Consider the following 23389-nt stretch of genomic DNA (forward strand, 5'->3'; position numbering starts at 1 on the left):
CACTACAATCAAGGAATGATGTCCTTTGAATTTGCATAAACCTGCAGCTAGCTTCTTCCAAGTTCTGTCTGATATTTGTACACTGTATAGTTCAGCATTGTCTCCTGAGTTTATTTCTACTGGATCGCCTTTCAAAAATCCAGTATCAACAAATCCTTTGTGAAGCTCTTCCACCTTTCTCACTAGGCCCATCATGGCTGCCACACTGAGGCGGAGATGGTTGTTGACCTTTGATACTTTGATCACATGCACTCTGAATGCAAAGCTTTTGTATTGGTAAGTTGTTTCTGTGGTAAACTGTCCCATGCAATCAGAATGCCTCCAAGGCTAGTCAGAGCTGTGTCAGGTTACTTCAGCTCTGGGATGGGCTGAAGGTTATTTTAAGTTCCTTCTGAGATGACTGTGGCATTTGCTCTTGAGTCAATTTTAAAGTCAACAGCCTTTCTCTGAATATTCAGTTTCACTCTCCAGACAGGCTCCATATCTTCACACATGATTAGGGCCCTACCAAATTCAAGGTCTATTTTGATAAATTTCATGGCCACAGGGTTTTCAAATTGGTCAATTTCTCATTTTCAGCTGTTTACATCTGAAATTTTATGGTGTTGTAATCATGGGGGACCGAACCCAAAAGATACCTTGAAGTGGGTCTGATCTCCCTTGCTCCCCCCAGCCCCAGAGCTGCCATGCAAGGGAAGGACAAGTCCTGTCCCTCCCCAGCCTAGCATGGACTTGCAGCTAGGAGTCCCCCGATTGGGGCACTCTCAGGAGCAGGGGGATATTGGATCCACCTCTACAAGTCTCCTCCAGCTGCAGGAACCTCCAGAACTGGAGCTTCCTGCAGTAGGAGGAAACACTCCGAGGTGGGTCTGATCTGCCCCTGAGAGAGAGAGAGCGGATGTGCAGGGGAAGGACAAGTCGTCTCCCTCCCAGCCCAGCGAGGGTGCTGGGGTGCTCTCAGCTGCAAGGGGGAGATCAGATTTCATGGGGAAGGGTTTATTTCACGGTCTGTGACACATTTTTCACAGCCGTGAAATTGGTAGGGCCCTACACATTATAGATCTCAGAAACAATGGCTCTTGATTGTAATACGAATCAACTCCCTGACTACTTTGATGCAGCAAACAACAGCAAAATGTGCATGTTTTGTGCATTTATTATACCCTGAGCCTTTGGGTGGACATTCCTCATCTCTTGGGATATGAATTTGTCCTTATCTCATGCATTTGGGCTATAAGGCTTTTGTAATTGCTTAGATTTCAACCTTCTTAGCCTGGGAGTTCTGTCTCCTTACCTAAGCAGTCTTATGGTAATTACTTGCATTTATTAACAGCTTCTAAGCTAGTTTCTTGTTTTTCAAGTTTGGCAAGTTGCTCTGGGTTTTGCTGTCTAATCAGCTCAGACTGCTTTTCTTTTTGAATAGCAGTGTGTAGGGTGAAGTCTGTTTTTAACTGTAGCTGCTGTGAAAGATTTTTATCTGTTAACCCAATAACCACTACTAGCCTGTCTCTGATATTTTCATATTTTGCTGTTCCAAAATCACAGTTTTCAGCCAATGCATGCAGAGCTCTAATAAACCATTCAACATTTTCCCCTAGTCCTTGAATTCTCTGGTGAAAACATGCACTTTCATAAACCACATTTCTCTGAGGTATAAAGTATGCATTAAACTTATCCAAAACCCTTTCATGGTTGTCTTCATGGCTGTCTTGATTAAAATCATAGGATTTAAAGTTATGCTCTGCCTGCTTCCTCATAGCATAAATTAAAGAGTATACTTGTATACCTTCAGTTTCCTTACAGAATTTTGTAGCAATTTGAAATCTTGCAAAATGCTGCTTCTCATCTGTCCACTGTGAAGGTTTATCTAAGCTGAAGTTGTCTGGGGCAATGAAGAGAGGGATATTGATGAGATCCTGCAACCTCTGTTCTTTTTTTTTTTTCTGTCTGCAACTTTTGTTGCTGTTCCTTCTGCATGTAACTTCTGTTGCTGTTTTCCATCTGTTCTTGTTCTACTCTGGAACTGCTGAACTTTGGACACCATGTCATGTACACCCTTTACAAGTAGGTGGCAGGGCTGCTATTAGCTGGTCAGGCTTCTGTACCACTGATGGACCGGCTATAGAGCTTCCTTCCTAGATAGATTCACGCCAGATGTGTTCTCTATAAGATCCCTTTAATTCTCTTCATGGCATGGCTGAGGTTAGTTTAAATAAATTGCGACACACAGCGCCACCTTGTAGCCGAACAGTATAATACAGTTTAGCCTTCCATTACACTGCCAACGCCCCACCCCCCATAGGCACAGCTCCGCCTGCTATTTCAGAGGCATTTCACACAGTGACACCAAGCAGGACCCACCTCTGCGCTCTGCCCTGGCACTTCGCACCTGCGCCCCCAGGATGATTAAGACCAGGCAGAGCAGGGCCCCCAGGATAATGCAGATGACCACGGGCACCGTGACTCTCCCACTGTTGGTTGGAGGGCGGCGCGGGGGAGCTGGATGGAAATGAACATGCAACAGAGAGAGATTATCATGAGAGTCAGGGGAGGCCCCAGGGAGCTCCCCAGTCACTCATTGCATGGCTCATGAGACCAGGGTAACAGGCTGGGATACAGTCTGTGTGCCATGGGGGCAGCTCACAGACTGCTGTTTAAATCATGGGCTCTGCCCTGTCAGCTGGAGTCCTGCCCAGCACCCGGGTATCATTCACCCATAGATTTCACAGGCCGTGGAAAGGAACTCCTTTCCTCAGGCTGCAGCTTGCAGTTCCTCCTCTGTGACCCAGCACCAGGTAAATTTAACCCTTGATAAGGAAGGGGATAGATGTTTTACCTGTTCTAGTCAGTGAATCTGTCGTCTCTGTCACACCTGTAAAGGAAAAGGGAGGAGAGTTAGAGTCTGGAGTAAGGGGGAGGTGACGTGTTTGTTACCAGGAGAATGGGCCCTCTGAGAGTCCCTGGGGGGTCTCCAGCTGTGACCTGTTCTGATTCCCAGAAACTCCTGCACAGGAGCATAGGGCCTGTATGACAGAGATTTTGGGCCCAACTTAAGTCCCCTGTGCTGAGAACACTAGTAACAAACCAGCACATTGGGACCTATGATGGATACAAGGGCTATGTGGGCTGATGCCTTAGCCAATCTTACCCAACAAAGATTCCACCTCACAGAATCCATGATGCTCCTGCACACAGGAGATGGGAGGGCCTGCCCTGTGACCAAGGCGGGGAGGCAGTTGTATCCATCCCTTCTGCGAAAATTACAGCATGAAGCAGAACCATCTCCTGTCACTCACCTGAACAATTAACAGCAGCATCTTCCTTATGATCACAGTTACTCTCACCCCAGGGCTTGGCAGGACAGTCCCAGAGAGATGACTCTGTCCCTCTGCAATTCAACTTCTCCACCCAGATGGGACCAGTCCCCTCACCGAATGCAGCCTCGCCCAGGGCAGATACAGCAGATCCACAGCCCAGTTGTTCACACACAACTTTAGCATCTGCCATGTCCCAGGAGTCATCACAAACTGTTCCCCAGGAGCCATGGTACCAAACCTCCACTCTCCCTGAGCATCTGTCCTCTCCTCCCACGACGTGTAACTTCTCCTGGTCTGGAAATGCAGAAACCTCACATGTTACTGGGACAGCTGGGAAAGTCCTTCGGGACCAAGAGTGAGACAGTGAGAAGCAGAGATACCTGTGCAGCTTGTAGAGTTCGGGCATTCGCTAAACAGGGTCTGAGGTGATTTTTCTTTTATTCCTATGGATAGAAAATTATGACATGAACAGACTGAGAAGTGTGTGGGATGTAGGAGAGAGTAGGGTTATCGGTATATTAAACCTCTAAATTACAGCAATTTCATAAGCTTAAATCTAAATCCCCAGGAGGAGGTAGTGGGAAAGCTGGTCGACACAGAGAACAAAGAGATAGCAAGAATATTAGGCAAGTGCTTAGGGAAATGCAGCAAAGTACGGAATGACTGCTGACTAGAGGGTCCCTCAGCCAGAGCCCAGAGTAGAGCCGGGGCCCAGATTCCCCAACCAGCCACTGGGGAAGTGGCACCATAGGAAGACTGGCTAAGCCTGTTTGGGAGAAGAGACTCCCCTCGCCCAGAAGTGCAAACCACAATAGTGACCCAGCTGGAGGGCTGAGTCACAAAGAGACCACAGCGGCTCCTGGATCAAGAGAGCAGCTGCAGACAGAGAGACAAGATGGAGGGATGGTTTGCAAGCATGGGGAGAGGCGCTGACCTGGCAAGCAGGACAACCAGGAGGAGGCACCATATTGTGGTGAATAGAGCACCCCCATCATACCTACACACAGACACACTTTTGGGGAATTCTGATCCTGACCCAGATGTCACAGGCAGAGTTTCAGGAATCAGCACCTGAAGCAGAGCAGTCTCCAGGCAGCCTAACAAGTGCAGCTGGCCTGTAGTGGGTTGCCTGATTGGTGGGAAGGGTCTGCAGCGCAGCTCTTGAATCCAGCAGCCACAGTAGCCATTCAGTGACTGCTCAAAGCATTTCCCACAGCTGCAATACCTTGTGCTCCTGCCTTGGTCCCAGCCTTGCTCTTGCTCTCACTGCAGACTTATCCCGGCCTTGCCTTGCTCCAGGTAACCCAGTCCTGACTCTCACCTCTGATTCCTGACTTCTGACTTTGGCTCTGACCCTTGGCTCCGAGTTCCGACTACCAGCTCCTGCTCTACCCATTGTACCTGACTCCTGCTCCAACCACTCACCACAACCGCCTATGTCCTGGTCACTGACACTGGGCCCATCTCTGATTCTTTAGCCCCAAAGGATAACCACAGAGATTACCAAATGATGCTAGCTAATAGGAGGCATTTGTGAGCTCTCACTAGGTGATTACACTGTGTACCACACAGCTTGTATAAATAACTAATTCCCCAGTTTGTTTTCCATGGGCCTCATTCTCATTCCTAGAATGGACAATGAAAATATGTCTGTGTCACTGCTGAGAATGTAAAACTGTCTATTCTGAAAAGTAATCACACACTTTCAATGAATTAAACACGTAGAGGGTGCATGTGTGCGTGCGTGCAGACAGTTTCAAAATTACCACTGCAAGAAATATGGGTCTCTTCTGCTCGGTTATCACAGGAGTGCTGTTTCCACAGGCCTGACGGGCACTGCCAAAGGGACCTGTGCTGCTCACTGCATGAAACATGGTCCAGCCATGTGGGACCAGAACCTGCTCCATATGCCAAGTCTCTTGCAAGCTGCCCTTCATCCCCACAGTTCAGCTGTTTGCAGACAATTGCTGGGGTGACTCTAGACATTTGATTGGAGCAAACACTGCCCCACGTCCCATTGTAGAAAACCTCCAGTCGCCCAGCACAGTCACTGTCGCTCACCAGCCTCAAATCCGTGAATTCTAGAAGGAAATGCACAAAAAGGGAATTTAAATAATCTGTTTCTGAAAAGAACTGGGGTGTAAAGAGTGAAATCCCAGAGATTCCTAACAATCCTGTGCATTATTTTGCAGATTCAAGTGCCAGAAACAATCACTCCAAGAATCAGAAACTCTTCTGGACACCACAAGCCCATTAGAAATAGAAGATCCCCTCTTGAAAGTCACCATTTCCCAGCAGTTACACACACAGATGCCTGCAATACAGCAGTGACTGCCCTCCCACCACTAGAGAAATGTTTTGATATTTCCAATACCCCTGGGTGGGAACCGATGGGAAATGGTGACTTTTTAATCATGATCCCTGTAGGTTGGGAGGAGAGACAGCAAGGGAGAGTCTCAATCATTCTCAGCTCTCTCCTCAAATATCTTCCCCCTCCATTAAATAGCCTGGTAACCAGGTTCACAAGAGCATTCCCAGACCAGACCTGAACAGAGAATTCCCGCATCCTCTTTGTGTCTGCAGTTGTGCTGGCCCCAGCCTCTGGAAGGACATGCCCAGAGATCGGATTCATTCCCAGAGCAGTTCACATCATCCAGCCAGATCTGCCCGGATCCTTCCCCATAATGAGCAGAGACAGTTGCATTGATGGCATGTCCACATCCCAGTTGTTTGCAAATGACATTGGAGTCTGACAGATCCCAGGCATCATCACAGACCGTCCCCCAGCTGCCACTGTAATAAATCTCCACTCTCCCAGCACAGCGACCTGCCCCATTCACCAGTCTGATCCGCCTGCTTCCTGCAAGGATGAATCCCAGTTGTTAACATGCAATATAATAATAGCTGAACAGCTTCCAGTCAAATTAATGATGATAGTGTAATGGCTGAGATACTGAAATACATTTAAAAATCTGTCTTTGCAAGAAACACAGAAAAGAAAAGAAGCCTGTAATGTAAGGAAATGAGGAAGATTTTTACAGAGCAGTTTTGATAAACACCAAGTGAGTGTAAGGGCCTAATTCTGAACTCTTTACTCATCTGAGTAACCCTTATAGGTATTGACTTACCAAATTCAGGGTCTATTTTGGTCAATTACATGGTCATAGGATTTTAAAAATAATAAATTTCATTATTTCAGCTATTTAAATCTGAAATTTCACAGTGCTGTAACTACAGGGGTCCTGACCCAAAAAGGAGTTGGGGCGGAGGGGGGGGTGGTGGTGGTGGTTTGCAAGTACTGCTACCCTTACTTTTGCACTGCTGCTGGCGGCGGCGCTGCCTTCAGAGCTGGGTGGCTGGAGAGCGGCGGCTGCTGGCCGGGAGCCCAGCTCTGAAGGCAGAGCCGCCGCCAGCAGCAGCGCAGAAGTAAGGATGTCATGGTGTGGTTTTGCCACCCTTATTTCTGCGCTGCTGCCTGCAGAGCTGAGCCCTCAGTCAGCAGCCACTCTCCAGCCACCCAGCTTTGAAGGCAGCAGCACAGAAGTAATGGTGGCCTGGTCTGGTATTGCCAGTCTTACTTCTGCACTGCTGCTGGTGGGGTGCTGCCTTCAGAGCTGGGCACACGGCCAACAGCTGCTGCTCTGGGGCTGCCCAGCTCTGACGGCAGCACAGAAATAAGGGGAGCGATACCACCCTCCCCCCCAAAATAACCTTGAGCCCCCCCTGCAACTCCCTTTTGGTTCAGGACCCCCAATTTGAAAAACGCTGGTCTCCCCCATGAAAGCTGTATAGTATTGGGTAAACACACACAAAAAGACCAGATTTTACAGGGGGAGACCAGATTTCACAATCCGTGACACGTTTTTCATAGCTGTGAATTTGGTAGGGCCTATCTTATGGGACTCATCACATGGGTAAGAGGTACTAGTGAAACTAAGGGTATGCAGAATCACCCCTTACTGGAAAGTTTGAATATTTTCAAACTGCTCTTAAAGGATAAGCATCAAGTTGTTCAAGGAATTATTAGGCAATAAATTTAACAAAAAACAAATAGTCTTTTAAATTGTTATAGAATTGGGGAGACACCAGAGGATTAAAAAAAGCAGACATCATAACAATTTATTTCAGAAATACAGGGAAAGAAAGGCAATTGGATGCATGAGTCTACAATAAAGTCCCCGACACTTAGGGCCCAAATCTACCCTGCTGAAATTAACTGTGAAGTCCCCACTGACACAATTGGAGCAGGAATGGACCCTTAATGTGCCATAGTTACCCTGCAGTTGGAATGGGCATGAAAAATGATTTCAGTGCAGTAACATACAGTACATGATATAGGGATATGTTACTTGAAGGATACCAGGGATACCAGTGGTATGGTCCTATGTTTACTTTTATTGTGGAGTCTTTAAATAATATACCATCAAAAATAATAATAGAATTCTCTTGTACAATTGTCATCTACAACCAAGAACAATGAAAAAATCCCATCACAGATTCCTTTTTTCCCCTTTTAAATGAAGGAAAATTGCACAGTTATAAGATTAGGACTTAACAATGTCACATTATAACAGCAACTTTGATGTACTTCCTAAGTGACAGAGGCTTAGATCCACAAAGGTACATAGATACCTAACTGCCTCTTTATAAATACATAATGTATAAATCGTTACGTATTTATTGAAGCAGGGAATTGAGTCTCCCCCATTCCAGGCAAGTGCCCTGGCCACCAGGCTAGAGTCACTCTCTTGCTTTTTCTCTGATTCAGTGACCAATTATTTGTACAAAGTGGAACATTTCCAACAGGAGAGACCCACCCCAGCATACCCTATAGTCTGTCGTAACTAGAGCACTCACCTGTGTTCATGTCCCTGCTCCAAATCAGGAAGAGCAGGGATTTGAACATGGATTTCCCACATTGAGTGCTTTCCCACCAGTTGAGTGCTTTAACCACTGGGTTATGGATAAAATTGGGAGATGAGAGAGCTGACCTGACTTACATGAGTGAGTTTGTGGTTGAGAGTCCTGAGCAAAGATGGGTGCCTATCTCTGACCTGTATGTCAGGTGCCTAAGGCTTAGATCAATGGCAGTTAGGCATCTAAATAACTCTGTGTATCTAGGCCCTACTCCTTTCCTTGGCATCTCACAGCTGGCAAATTTAGGTGGTTCCCTGTTCAGCTTTCTGGCTTCTGAGGTGTCTAACTCTCCCCATGCTTGTACGGGAAGCTGGGCGCGTGACTCATGGCTGAGGATCTCATTGGGTAGAAAGACACCTAGGAGTCAGGCCTTGCAACGCTCAAGTCCTTTGGGGATCTAGCCCAGAGCTACTATCCATGGCACTCTTGGTCAAAACAGGTTGCATATGACTTCCTTTTCTTACTATTGTTTTCTGATTCAAGACAGCATGTTTTTTTAAGACTTTAACATAAAGAAGCCACTAGATACACTAGAACTGCTTGGGAAATTCATTCTTTATTCCCCACAAAATATTTAGATGACTATGAATATTTTTTTCTTTTCTGCAACTAAATTTAGATTTTTCAAACAAAAATCTGAACATTTTCAATGAAATCAGACATTCTGTGAAAATCAGTAATCTTATTGTGAAGATTTTTCATCAAAATTTTTTTATTAGCTCCAATACATAAAAATATACAACAGAGAGACAGGACTGGGGGAGCTCGCTGCATTTTATTAAACCTATAATGTGGCTATGCTTTTTCTGTATATAATATGATATTTTTACTATAAATCGGCGAAAGTTTGAACCTCAGATCCACATCGCTTCAAGGACTGCTGAGATCACAGCACAGGTGGGGTGGAGGCAGGCCCTGGGGTGCGTTATGTTCCCATTGAACAAGGACAGGATATTTATAAGATTTTCACACTAAGTCACCTGAGCAAACAACACCGACATCCTCAGCAATTCCTGCCTGGGCTGTCTCAGACGTGGAGTTGTCACAGAGAGTCAGACGAGTCTCATTTCCTGCACACTGCACCCTTCTCAGCCCCACGGGGCCCCTTCCTCGCTGAGACTTAGCGGGGTTATAAGCTTTCTCAGCGACTCCGCACTGGAGCTGTCTGCACACCACGCTGGCATCGTCCATGTCCCACTGGTCATCCAACACTCTGCCCCACACACCATGGAGGGAAATCTCAACTCTGCCATCACACCGGCTCTCTCCATTCAACAGCCTGAGCGACTCAGAATGACCTGGGCTCGGAGAGATAGGAAATACACTGAATAAAACTCCCCGCTGGTACTGCATTATAAATAATGCACAGGTGTGTTGTGAAACACAGTTTTCTCTGGCAAGTGGAAGGTAACCCTCACTGCTATGCAGTGATACAGGGAACAACCTATCTCAAGGGCTCCATTTATTTCTCTACTCAGAAATGCAGGGGGTGATGGTGGGAAAGGCTTCCCGAGCTCTGAGGCCATATCCTGTGAGGAGCTGGGCCCCTTCTGTACAATGCAGAGTGCTCTCACTTCTCTCTGGAGTTAATGTGAGTAGAAGGTGCTCAGGAACACCTGGCAGATCAGGTCCCTGGTTATCAAAGTGCCCAGTGCAAAAGGCCCCCATGCCCACACAATGCACTGATATCGGCAGCACTTTGAGATAGCTGTGATTTACAACAGGAGTCTGGGTATTGGCCTATGTCACTGCTACAATTCCCAGATCCAGCACTGCCAGGACATGTGGTTCCTTTAAAGAAAGCCCTGCCCTGTTTTCACTGTTCAATGTACATTGGTGAACTGTGATCACTGCATCAACTCCAAACTCATAAGCAGCTGTCAAGGTTCCTTCCCCACTCTGAACTCTATTCTTACCAGCTTAGGTTAAAACGTCCCCAAGGTACAAACTTTCCCTTGTCCTTGAACCGTATGCCGCCACCACCAAGTGTGTTAAACAAAGAATAGGGAAAGAGCCCACTTGGAGACATCTTCCCCCAAAATATCCTCTCAAGCCCTACACCCCCTTTCCTGGGGAAGGCTTGATAAGAATCCTCACCAAATTGTACAGGTGAACACAGATCCAAGCCCTTGGATCTTAAGAACAATGAAAAATCAATCAGGTTCTTAAAAGAAGAATTTTAATTAAAGAAAAGGTAAAAGAATCACCTATGTAAAATCAGAATGGTAAATGCCTTACAGGGTAATCAGATTAAAAACACAGAGAAACCTTCTAGGCAAGACCTTAAGTTACAAAAAGACACAAAAACAGGAATATACATTCCATCCAGCACAGCTTATTTTATCAGCCATTAAACAAAAGGAAATTGAATGCATTTCTAGCTAGATTACTTACTAACTTTACAGGAGTTGGAAGGCTGCATTCCTGATCTGTTCCTGGCAAAAGCATCACACAGACAGCCCAAACCCTTTGTCCCCCCCATCTCCAGATTTGAAAAAATCTTGTCCCCTCATTGGCCATTTTGGGTCAGGTGCCAGCAGGGTTACCTTAGCTTCTTAACCCTTTACATATGAAAGGGTTGTGCCTCTGGCCAGGAGGGATTTTACAGCACTGTATACAGAAAGGTGGTTACCCTTCCCTTTATATTTATGACAGGAGCTAACACAATAAAGGTTTTTCTGCACCCGGCAGGCCAGGTCTGCAACTCTCAACTCTAGCTATTGGCTTGGCTGGAGATGATGCTTGGAGGGGTGAGTGACCTCTGGGCAATGGGGAAAAATGTCCCATTTTTTTCTAAACATATATGTATACATATATATTTCATTTTAAAAGTTTGTTCACTGTGAGCACATAAAGTTGTTGAAGTTCCTTGTGGGAGAAGCCAAAACCCTTTCAGGTGTTTACTGCCATTGGAGATTTTTTTTATACAGTGTATATGGCACCTTGCATTTCAAAGGAGCCAATGTGCTCCCAAAACATGATTTGTAAGCCAGTTAAAACTTCCTAAATAAATATATATATACACACAGGTCAGTAGTGATTCATAGCTCAGGATTGGCTTAAAGTTGCACATAAGACAGGGAGTCAACTACTCTTTTCTATTAAAGTTACATAGAATCATAGAATATTAGGGTTGGAAGAGACCTCAGGAGGTCACCTACTGCAAACCCCTGCTCAAAACAGGACCAACATCAACTAAATCATCCTAGCCAAGGCTTTGTCAAGCCAGGCCTTAAAAACCTCCACCACCTTCCAAGGTTACCCATTCCAGTGCTTCACCACCCTCCTAGTGAAATAGTGTTTCCTAATATCCAACCTAGACCTCCCCCACTGCAACTTGAGACCATTGCTTCTTGTTCTGTCATCTGCCTCCACTGAGAACAGCCGAGCTCCATCCTCTTTGGAACCCCCCTTCAGGTAGTTGAAGGCTGCTATCAAATCCCGTCTCACTCTTCTCTTCTGCAGACTAAATCTTCTCTTCTGCAGTCTAAGTTACGTATGGTCTGATTCTCCCACTAAGGCTCCTTTATATTGAGTAGCTGGGGTTAGTGAGAACTGGACCCAGTGTACTCTCCCCTCACTTACAGCACAGAATCTCTGGGTCAATGTGACCCACATGCTTTGCACTGCAGCATTTGACTTTTTTTCTCCATCAGGAAGGGAGAGACGCATTGGGGAGGGGACATGGATTGTAGCTGGATACTCTGCGCCTCTGTTACATTGTGGGCAATCAACCTGGCAGGTCACACCCTAGTCACCCTCTGAGGGCTGAGCCAATAGAGTGTAGGAGAAGAGTTATAAATAGCGGAATTAAAGGGCTTGTCCTCACTTGAAAGGTTACAGCGGCACAGCTGCAACTATACCTCTGTAGTCCTTCAGTGTAGACACTACCTAGGCCAACAGCAGGGGTTCTCGCATTGTTGTAGTTAATCCACTTTCCCAAGACACAGTAGCTAGCTTTATGGAAGAATTCTTTTGTCAACCTAGTGCTCTCTTTACCAAGGGTTAGGTCGGCTTAACCTATGTAAGATTTTTCACACCCCTGAGAGATGTAGCTTGGTCAACCTCATTTTTTGGTATCAAATGCAGCCCTGTGGACTCAGCAGCTGATAGATGAAGGACTGAGAGATCTGTCTGCTGTGAGAGCTGTTTCCAATCCCTGTACCACATTGAATACAGGCTACAGATTTCTGTTTCACCAGCAACTGAGAGCCAGTGAGCTCTTAACCCAAGGGCTGGAACTCTGCTAGCTGCTGAGATCCCTAGACTGATTGGTTGCTGACCAAGTTCTGAAGTGTTTGAAACGGAGGTGCTGCCATTTGTCAAACTCAGAAGAATGCAGGTGACACATACAACATGTTATGACTGCACTGCGAAGCCTGAGAAATCACCTCTGAGAGAAGATCAGTGAGGAATGTGTTTGGATGTGTGGGCTGAAGTACAGAACATGATGATAAGTTGAAACCTTATACTTGAATGTTTGTAACAGAAACAAAAGGGGGGAAGGCTGTACAAGGAAAACCAGTAGACTTACTGTCTAATAGATTTTTTTTAAAGTTATTCATAGTACTCCAAATACTATTTACAATATTTTCGGTGGGCATTAAATGTTTGGTTTACTAAGGCCATGTCCGTACTACAGGTGCTACAGTGACACAGCTACAGCATGCCACCTATGACGCTGTATCACCGCACTGCGGATGCTTCTTGGAGTGACAGAAGGGGTTTTACTATTGCTGTGGGTAATCCGCCTCTCTGAGAGGTGCTAGCTTGGTCAATGGAAGAATTCTTCTATTGCTGTCTACACTGGGGGTTAGGTTGACACAGCTACAATGCTCAGGGATGTGAAGCCTATGGATCCTATTGATTAAGGCTGGTCAGTGCCTAAATCCTTTTAGAAAATGAGAGTTAGGCTCCTAAATCAGTGCAGCAATGCCTAAATACATTTAAAAATCTTGGCCTATGCCACTCTGGGTAGCCCTCAGATAACTTGCCATCTATCAGCCACGGTCGTTCTCCGATGTGTCATGAGGAAGTTTTTGAAGTTGGATGAGGGAAAATCTTTGGAGAAGCCTGCAGGAAAAAGGACCCCTGCAGTATTTGTATTGCATTGTAGAGGAGGATCTTCATCAAAGCACCAGCTGCTCTCATGAAGAGCAGGATCTTTGTGAAAATTCCCAGCTGGTTCAGGAGCCAAGCTCTGGAGCCATCTGAACACTTTCCTGAAAACTGGGATCTTTGGCAAAGAAATGACTATTTCTATGAAGTGTTGTGAGGAATTAAAGATTTATCAATCTACACACCCACTGAGCAAGCTCTGTAGGTGAGGGCTGCAGCCCACCAGCACACAACCGGGGTGGGCAATGGAGGGCATTTTGGCCAGGAACACGAGGGCAAACACCTACTTTCCCAGAGTGAAGTGGGATTGTAATGGCCCCACAGTTTGGATGAGATCTCTGCATATAAGTTGCTTCTGCAACACCAACCTCAACCTGATGAAGGGCTGAGTCAGCCCGGCTGGGACTGAGGGAATCTGTGAATCACAAACCCCAGGTTTATAGAACAGAGCCATTCTCTTTGGTTCACTCTAGTGTAGAGGTAGGATCCACCTCGCCACCCCTCACTGCACCTGGAGATTCTCTGATCTGGGGAACTTAAACAAAGAGAGCAACACTCCAATACCCCTACTTACCTTGAGTACTGTAGTCAATGGGACTACTCATGATGATCCTAAGCTGGGCAGTACACTGCACTGTAACTGACATATACATGTCTATATTAAACTTACCTGAGCAAATAACACTGGCCGAGTCTCTGGGGGAGCAGGCTGGGTTGCCCAGGGCCATGCGAAAACAATCCCACAGACAGGGTTCAGTCCCTTCACAATGAAAAATGTCGCTCCATACGGTTCCGTTCCCTTCCCCGAAATGGGCTCCTCCCAGGATCGACTCGGCGTATCCACAATTCAGCTGATGGCAGAGGACGTTGGCATCTTGCAAATCCCAGTGGGAGGCACAGAGGCTTCCCCATGTGTCTCCATGTCGGATCTCCACTCTCCCGGAGCACTCGGTGCCGTTCACTAACCTGCCACCCGGGCACCCTGAGCACAAGAGAAAGTGAGTGTCGAGGTGGCGCAGTGATCAGTGTTAATGGCAATGGCAGGGCGGGGAGTGGGGAACAGGAAGGGATTCTTACTCTTATTCAATGCTCGCAGTTACCCTGTGGGGGCTGTGGGACTATTCTGCACCTGCATATTCACAAACTGATACTCAATCCACGTCAGTTAGTGCGAAGGGAGGACCAGGGACCAGAATTTGGTTTCTTTGATACATTCCATACTCAAGGCACCACAAGCATTTCACAGAGGGATCAGTTCCAGCAGACTTGGCTGGTGCAGGGACAGGGGGCCAAATTATGGGCCAGGTCCCCACCTGGTGTAAATCGGCATAGCCTCACTGAACCCAATGGAGCTTGGCAGATTGCCACACTGTGAAGATCTGGCTGAGGATGTTCCCCAATCCCCAATTTTTTTCTTTCCCCCTGCAGCTGCTCACCTGAACACACCACATTGGCTTCGCTCCCAGGGGGACACTCAGCTGTGCCCAGTGCAGTAACAGGACAGTCCCTCAGGCGGGATTCATTCCTCTCACAGCCAAACGTGCCGTTCCAGACAGGCCCCTCTCCTGTGCCAAAGAGCTGCCCTGCTGGCATCGACAGGGCAAATCCACAGTCAAGCTGCTGGCAGAGGGCGTGGGCAGCCTGTAAATCCCACTGGGAGTCACAGAGGGTTCCCCAGGCGCCTCCGTGGAGAAGCTCCACTCTCCCCGAACACGCTGTGCTGCCGTTTGTCAGCCTGTACCCACCGTACCCTGAGAAGAAGGAGAAGGGAGATCAGAGGAGAGAGTGCTTTCCTATGGAAATAATAGTAAGTGAGCACATAATTGAAAACTGTATTGTAATCTACACACACATAGGGATTGCCCAGGCCACATTAACTCTGGCATTTCCTAATTTTCAAGTGCTCAACTTGTAACCTAAGTTAATTTCTTTTAACACAGTATTTGGGGGGAGAGGCTGTTTGTAAATAGAATATACAGGACACCAACAAGGGTTAAAAAAAATAAATGTGGATCAAGAAGTCCAGTTAGCCACTGGGTCCCTGTGTGCACCCCTCCAGCTATGATTCTTCCGAAAAGCCTGAGCTTGAGGCTGACCACCATCTTCCTCCTCCCTCCCAGGGCAAGGCAACACATCCTGGCTGCACGGGGTTTGAAAGTGAACTTTCACTGCCCGATCTAACTCTCTGGCTGGTGTCACTTCACTTTTGTTTTTTCTCCAGATCTGCACCATCTAACTTGCCTTCTCTCCCATTGGATGCCCCTTCTCCTGTGTCACCTGACTGAGCTCACAGCCTGGTCTACCTACCCTGGCCCAGTAACTGAACTCACCCTCCTCACTTCAGTCCTTCTCTTGATGTTCCAAAGCCCTGCAGAGCTGCTGCCATCTTCCCCTGACTCCTGCAGCTAAATCCTTCAACACCTTCTGTGACTGTGAAGATCATCCAGCTCCTGCTTTTGCTTAACAGCCACATGAGTGTCTCAGGGCAACAGCTCTGACTGTGTACTGGCTGCTACTGTCCCACTCGCCTGACTGTTCACTACGTCTTCACTTTCAATCTAAATAAACAATTTCCATGTTCCCAAACTGAAATGTTTCCTTTCAGTTTGTCAAACTGACCCCAAGTGTTTTGTTTTGAGTCAGTTCAACATTAAACTTCATTTCTCTCTGATGCCTCTGTTTTACCTTATGGGCCAGATTCCCTGACCAGACTAAATCTCCCACCATGCACCTACAGACATGTGGCTATCATGAGGCAATTGTGCCACCAGTTAGAGGGAAGACTGCACTTTATAAGGGGAGATGTTGTCTGGCCAGGGAGCCCAGCCCTTAGAAGAGAACAGGAGCCTGAACTACAACTCCCATAAGGCAATGTGCCACAACAGGGAAATGAAGATTAATGTTGAACTGACTGGAAATGAAACGTTTTGGGTCAGTTCTACAATCTGAAATATTCCTACCAGGGTTGAACCCAGCCCAAATGAAACATTTCATTTCTATTTTCCCAAAACAAAATTGAAAAAAAAAAATTAGCAAAATTGAAAGTTTCCCAGGGAAAGTTTTGATTTTGAGGAAACAGCATTTTCAGTTAAACAAAAATTCTGATGAAAAATTCCTGACCATCTCTAGGAATAACTAACTCACTACTAACTAACTCACCTCACATTTCATCTCATTGCTTATTGATTCACTACTACTGATTTAACTGGATTCCATTTATTATTTCACTGTTCACTTGCTCACTAACCATGTTCATCTGTCTCTTGCCCATAGCTCTTATCACACCTTTTTGTGCATCACAGATCTTCCCTCTTCCTCCCCCAACCCTAAACTCCCCCCACTGGCTCCATTTCCCCATTCTATTACCTTCACCCCTCACAGGTCCCACCAGCTCTACCCGCTTCTCTTCCATTCTGATCTCTATCCCCTTCCCAGCTAGATCCCACATCCTCCTCTGCCTCCTCCTCTTGGTTTCTGGTTACAACTTCTCCAAACCTGGACCCCCCTTCATTCCCATGGTCTCCAACTTCCACGCTCATCCCCATCATCCCCTCTCATGCCATCATTCCTAACCTCATGTCCAGCCCCCCTCCTCCTCTTGCTGTCCCTAGAATGCACACTGCATCACTAAAAAGATCACAGACATCCACAACCTTTTCATCACTCACTCCCTCCAGCTCCTGTCTCTCATGGAGACCTGCATCCCTTCATCTGACATTGTTGCTGCAGCTGCTCTGTCTTACAGAGGCCTCTCCTCCTCTCACAATCCCGGCCCTGAATCATCCGCAAAGGAACAAGCTGAGTGTGTTGGACTTCTCTGCTCTCACATTTTCTCCTCCTTTGAGAAGCACTCCAACCTATTCTTCTCTCCTCTCCCCCTCTATGTTACTGCCAGCTACTGCCAACCCAGCTTCTCCCTGTCAGCCTTCCTCTGTGATTTCAGCTCCTGGATCTCTCTCTTCCTCTTATCACAATCTTCTACACTCATCCCTGGAGACTTTATCACCCATGTTAATGGCCCATCTGACTAGAGCTTGAAGGGAAACAATTTTCCTGTTGTGCACAAATGTTTGAGATTTTGATAAATTTTCCCATACTGAACTGGAATGCAACGCTGATATTTCAAAAAAATTCACAAACTGAAAATCCATAATTTTTTTGGATCAGGTCAATTGAAACATTTTTTGGATCAGTTTTCATAATGTCTAAATGTTTAGTTATGATTTACACATTTTAAATTTAAAAAGGCACTATAAATTCACTTTCAAAACAAAAAATCATTTGACACAAAAACTTGAATTTTCCATTTCAAAAATATCAAAATGGGACATTTCAACAATTTTGAAACTTTTTTCAAAAAATTTGCCAAAACCAACTTTTCCCGCAGTTTGAGTTTTGACAAATTAGTATTTTCCAATGAAAGAAGGATATGTTAAAAAATTTGAAACAAGCTCAATTTCTAACCTCTTAGCTACCCGTCTCCTCGCCCTCCCCTCTGCATTGACCTACAGGCCTGGATCAGCTCTCCCACTCCCCTAATGTGACGTTCACTCGACCCGGTCTTCAACTAGCATAGCTCTCTTTTGCATATTGCTGTTGCTGACTTCCCCTGCTTTGGCCATCACCTGGTCATTTCTAGCATTGCCCATCAGTTTCCTCCCTCTTGCCACATTGTCTGGTCCTTCCTTGATTTCCAGTCCATCAATGTCAATGACCTGCTTAGTTTCTCCTCTCTTTTCTTTCCTGCAGCGACATGGTGGCTGTTTCCTGCACCTTTGACTCTTTAGCCCCACTCTCCCACTGCAAGGTCCGGCCTGCCAACCCCAGCCCAGCCTCACCCCAAACACTCCTAGTCACCTGCAGTAGAGTGTCTCTGGTGGAAATCCTATAGCCAGTCTGACTTCCTTCACTACACATTCATGCTCTGCTCCTTCAAATCTGCCATTTTCTTAGCCAAGCAACTCTCCTTCTCCACTTTGATTAATTCCCCCACCTGCAATCCCAGCAACCTTTTTGCCATCTTTCACTCACTGCTCAAAGCCTTACAGTCCTGTCTGCACAGGAACTTGCTGATTTGCATTTGGTCAATAGTTTCAGCAAAAAGAAAAAGAAAAAGTCCAAATGGTTCATTTCATCCATTTTGAAATGAAAAAAAAATTGACTTCTCACTTCAAAATGACATTTTGCTTAGAAATTTAGCTACATTTGTTTTAAAAACCCACAAAAGGGTGAAAAAATTGAAAAATGAAACTAAACCAAAAACTGAAATAAAATTATTTGGGGACGAACAAAATGTTTCATTTGACCAAAAACAATTTTTTTAAATTTGACTTTGTTTAGTTTTCAGGTGTTTATTTTTGGTCTTTGAACTGAACAAATCAATTATCTGCTTAACTCTACTTATCAAGCTGTTAACTCCCACCATTGCTCTGCCAGTGAAGGCAGCCTTCATTGCTTGCTTCTCCCTTAAACATCTCTGTATGTTCCTCCCTTGCGTAGGAAGAACTCCCAGTCAAAAGCCATAACAGCATCATCTAATCCTCCTTCAAGTCCCTCCTCAAAACTCACCTCTTCCATAAATTCATAGAGCAACAGGCAACCTGACAATGGTAAGGCAGCTGGTGAGTTGTCATCACTGTCCTATAACACGGGCTGCAGAATGCCATTAAAGTGTGTGTGCAGGAAACACAGATTTGCCCGCTTCCCCACCTGACCCTTCTCTTCCACTGTCTAATGCCCCTCACCTATCAGCAGACTGGCCCATGAGCCCCTATACTCACACCCTCCTAATGTGAGTGAATGGCATTGCAACCTGCCACGCAGGGTCACAGCACCACTCAGGTATGGCCTGGCCAAAAAGTGGTCAGATCATGGCCTGGGTGGTCCCCCTGGCTCCACAGCCTATGAATAATGGTAAAAAATTGTGCACACACTATTTTTATTAGCATCTCCTCCCACTCCTACCTTGACCAGTTTGCTTGTCTCATCCCCCTGTTATGTCTTGGAGTGTGAGCTCTTTGTGCCAGGGATTGTTATTTTCTCTATGTCTTTGTAGTGTCTAGCACAATGGGGCCTCGACCTGGTTGTGGCTTCTAGATATTACTGCAACATAACTAGGGCCCTACCAAACTCACGGTCCATTTTGGTCAATGTCACAGTCACAGGATTTTAAAAATCATAAATGTCATGACTTCAGCTATTTAAATCTGAAGTTTCACAGTGTTGTAATTGTAGGGATCCTGACCCAAAAAGGAGTTGTGTGGGTGGGGTGGGGGGTCGCAAGGTTATTGTAGCAGTACTGCTACCCTTATTTCTGCGCTGCTGCTGGCGGCGGCGCTGCCTTCGGAGCTGGGCGGCTGGAGAGCGGTGGCTGCTGGCTGGGATCTCAGCTCTGAAGGCAGAGCCGCTGCCAGCAGCAGCGCAGAAGTAAGGATGGCCTGGTGTGGTATTGTCACCCTTACTTCTGCGCTGCTTCCTGCAGAGCTGCGCCCTCAGTCAGCAGCCGCCACTCTCCAGCCGCTCAGCTCTGAAGGCAGCAGTGCAGAAGCAAGGTTGGCTTGGTATAGTATTGCCACCCTTACTTCTATGCTACTGCTGGCGGGGTGCTGACTTTAGAGCTGGGCGCCTGGCAAACAGCCACTGCTCTCTGGCCTCCCAGCTCTGAAGGCAGCACAGAAGTAAGGGTGGCTATACCATGACACTCCTCAAATGACCTTGCCACCCCCACTGCAAGTCCCTTTTGGGTCAATATAGTATAGTATAGGTTAAAAGCACACAAAAGACCAGATTTCACAGGGAGAGACCAGATTTTATGGTCTGTGACATGTTTTTCATGGCTGTGAATTTGGTAGGGCCCTAAACCTAACTGTTAAATAACAATAATAATATGGGAATGTTATAGGAGCCAGGTGAGTTTATAAAGCACAAAGGTGTGAGAGAAAGGAACAAGACGCACAATAGATGAGGCAAGATAGCATGGGAAATAGCAGCATGTGATCATGTAATTAAAGATTATATGATAAAGCATAAGGGGCCAGAGTTGAGATTGCACGAGCAACCCTACTGTTAGCATTTCCTGCAATTTTGGATGCAAAAATCTTAATTTTTGGTAGACTTTTTGTACACAATTATTCCTAATATTTACATCAGTATCAATCGGTAGTACAGACAGTTACATAGAATCATAGAATATCAGGGTTGGAAGGGACTTCAGGAGGTCATCGAGTCCAACCCCCTGCTCAAAGCAGGAGCAATCCCCAATTTTTGCCCCAGATCCCTAAATGGCCCCTTCAAGGATTGAACTCACAAGCCTGGGTTTAGCAGGCCAATGCTCAAACCACTGAGCTATAGCAAATAAAGGTGACTGCAACTAGGAACTCTATCATGCAAGTTCTAAAAATAATAATACTTTGTGCTTCTCTGGCACCTTATGTCCAAGGATTTCAAAGCTCTTTATAAACATTAATGGATTAAAACTTACAACGGGGTAGAGAGGGGGAAGTGTTATTATCCCCATTTTACATATGAGTAAACTGCAACAAAGATTGAGTGACAGAGTCAGTGTCAGAGTGGGAAATAAATCAGGTTTCCCAATTCTTGGTTTTCTGTTTTGACCTTTACACGATACCACTCCCTTTAGAAACATGTCAGAGTAGGGCATGCTTAGCATCCAAGAAGCCCTGAATAACATGCAAATTGTGGCAGGGGGGAGGGGACAGGAAGAGAGAGTGTGAGTGAGAGTGCTACTGGAGAGCAGAACTGTTCCACTTCAACACAAGGACAAGGGATCGAGACAATAATGCTCTTCTTGATCCTCTCCTGGTAACTAGAGCACTGGGAGAGGAAGAGAGAGTGGAGTCATCTCTCCTAGCAGTCAGGAACCTGTTGAAGTATCACTGTAACCAGTAGTGCAAAGGCTTGTAGGTTCACAGGGGAAAAATGTGGATGAATATGGTGATCTGTGTAGAGAGATGCTGAGCAACCCAGCTGTAAGACACATTATAAATATTTTAAAGTTATCACTTTGAATCCTTACCAGAGCATACAATGCTGGCATCACTTGAGTGTGAACATGTCTCATTAGGATGCAATGTTCTGGGACAGTACACAAGCTGTGATTCATTCCCCAAGCAATGGATCTTCTCAGACCAGATTGACCCATATCCTTCACTGAAGTGTGATCCTCCTGGGGTGGATACAACTGTTCCACAGTCTAATTCATTACAGATAACACTGGCGGCTTGAAGGTCCAAGTGTGAATCACAGACTGTGGTCCATGTGTCTCCATGTCTTATTTCAACACGTCCTGAGCAGGCAGTATTCCCTCCAATCAGCTGGGGCTCAAGGCGTCCTAGACCGTCAGTAAATCCATCAGTGTTAGTTACATTGACATCCCATAATCTCCCTCGCACTTGACTAAAATTAAGTTGACTTTCTTGTACCAGCACTAAGATATTTTCAAACAGGCAGGAGACCTTTATCTGCTATGGCAGTTCCTGTTTTTCTGTGAAGGTACAGCTGTATAGGTGGGTAGAGTTCACTGCTGGGGTAGCAGCCATTGGCATTCTTAACAGTGTGTATAACTTGTGCCTCTAGTTATACCCAATGTTGACTAAGCATTTTGCATCCTAAAGCCCTTGTTCTGTTGCTTATAGTGTTGTTAAACTTTTGACCTGAAATTTTCCAGGTCTGTCCTCTGTCAAATGTGAATCTTTAAAAAAAGATGGAGCTAGGTATTTCAACCACTTTTGGGAAAGACAGCAGTGAAATAAGTACATTTTTGAGCGTGTCGAACAGTTCTAGCATCTCAGTGGAATAGGACAAACACTTGAAATTTGGAGAGAAGATACTTGCTATATAGGGTGATGATCCACTCTGATTTGGCTGAGTTATAAGGCTATGGAAATGTATTTTGCTCATGTGCACTGTCATAAATATAAAGGGAAGGGTAAACCTCTTTAAAATCCCTCCTGGCCAGAGGAAAAATCCTCTTACCTGTAAAGGGTTAAGAAGCTAAAGGTAACCTCGCTGGCACCTGATCAAAATGACCAATGAGGAGACAAGATACTTTCAAAAGCTGGGAGGAGGGAGAAAAACAAAGGGTCTGTGTCTGTCTGGGTGATGCTTTGGCCGGGAACAGAACAGGAATGGAGTCTTAGAACTTAGTAAGTAATCTAACTAGGTATGTGTTAGATTATGATTTCTTTAAATGGCTGAGAAAATAGCTGTGCTGAATAGAATGACTATTCCTGTCTGTGTGTCTTTTTTGTAACTTAAGGTTTTGCCTAGAGGGATTCTCTATGTTTTGAATCTAATTACCCTGTAAGGAATCTACCATCTTGATTTTACAGAGGTGATTCCTTTACTTCTATTAAAAGTCTTGTAAGAAAACTGAATGCTTTTTCATTGTTCTAAGATCCAAGGGTTTGGGTCTGTGGTCACCTATGCAAATTGGTGAGGATTTTTACTAAACCTTCCCCAGGAAGTGGGGTGCAAGGGTTGGGAGGATTTTGGGGGGAAAGACGTGTCCAAACTACGTTTCCCAGTAAACCCAGATAAAGTTTGGTGGTGGCAGTGGAAATCCAAGGGCAAAGGGTAAAATTAATTTGTACCTTGGGGAAGTTTTAACCTAAGCTGGTAAAAGTAAGCTTAGGAGGTTTTCATGCAGGTCCCCACATCTGTACCCTAGAGTTCAGAGTGGGGAAGGAACCTTGACATGCACTAATATTTTAATAATGATAAAGATGTTTTTAATAATCTCCAATATTTTATCATCACTGTATCTGCATATGTAACAACATGGAACTGTACTAATCATTTTTTAAAAACTCCATCTAATTCAATGTATAGATGCATTTGGAATGGGGCAGGGCTCTGAAGGAATCCTTGCTCCATTGACAGAAATTTATTCAAGCAAACTATGTTAAAAGAACTCTTTCTTTTCAAGCGTCCTCTGTGGTTGGACCATAAGGGACCAATGGACCTCCCTTCTCCACAGAGATCACATATGCTATCCCGCTGCAGCGGTTGTGGGTTAG

At 45.6% G+C, this 23389-nt stretch overlaps 1 protein-coding gene across 1 annotated transcript in view; it reads right to left on the bottom strand.

The window, feature by feature from the left end:
- The window catches only part of LOC140907196 (antigen WC1.1-like), a 55349-nt gene that overhangs the window by 10612 nt on the left and 21348 nt on the right, over positions 1–23389 (bottom strand). The window contains exons 4-13 of the mRNA XM_073332616.1: positions 21388–21702; positions 14789–15103; positions 14023–14334; positions 9215–9532; positions 5863–6177; positions 5084–5398; positions 3698–3760; positions 3297–3611; positions 2837–2872; positions 2362–2499 (exon numbers count right to left, since the gene is read on the bottom strand). Of these exons, the coding sequence (XP_073188717.1) occupies positions 2362–2499; positions 2837–2872; positions 3297–3611; positions 3698–3760; positions 5084–5398; positions 5863–6177; positions 9215–9532; positions 14023–14334; positions 14789–15103; positions 21388–21702 (2442 nt within the window). The remainder of the gene's footprint in view (positions 1–2361; positions 2500–2836; positions 2873–3296; positions 3612–3697; positions 3761–5083; positions 5399–5862; positions 6178–9214; positions 9533–14022; positions 14335–14788; positions 15104–21387; positions 21703–23389) is intronic.

This window comes from Lepidochelys kempii, chromosome 1 (assembly GCF_965140265.1).
Source record: "Lepidochelys kempii isolate rLepKem1 chromosome 1, rLepKem1.hap2, whole genome shotgun sequence".
NCBI lineage: Eukaryota > Metazoa > Chordata > Testudines > Cheloniidae > Lepidochelys > Lepidochelys kempii.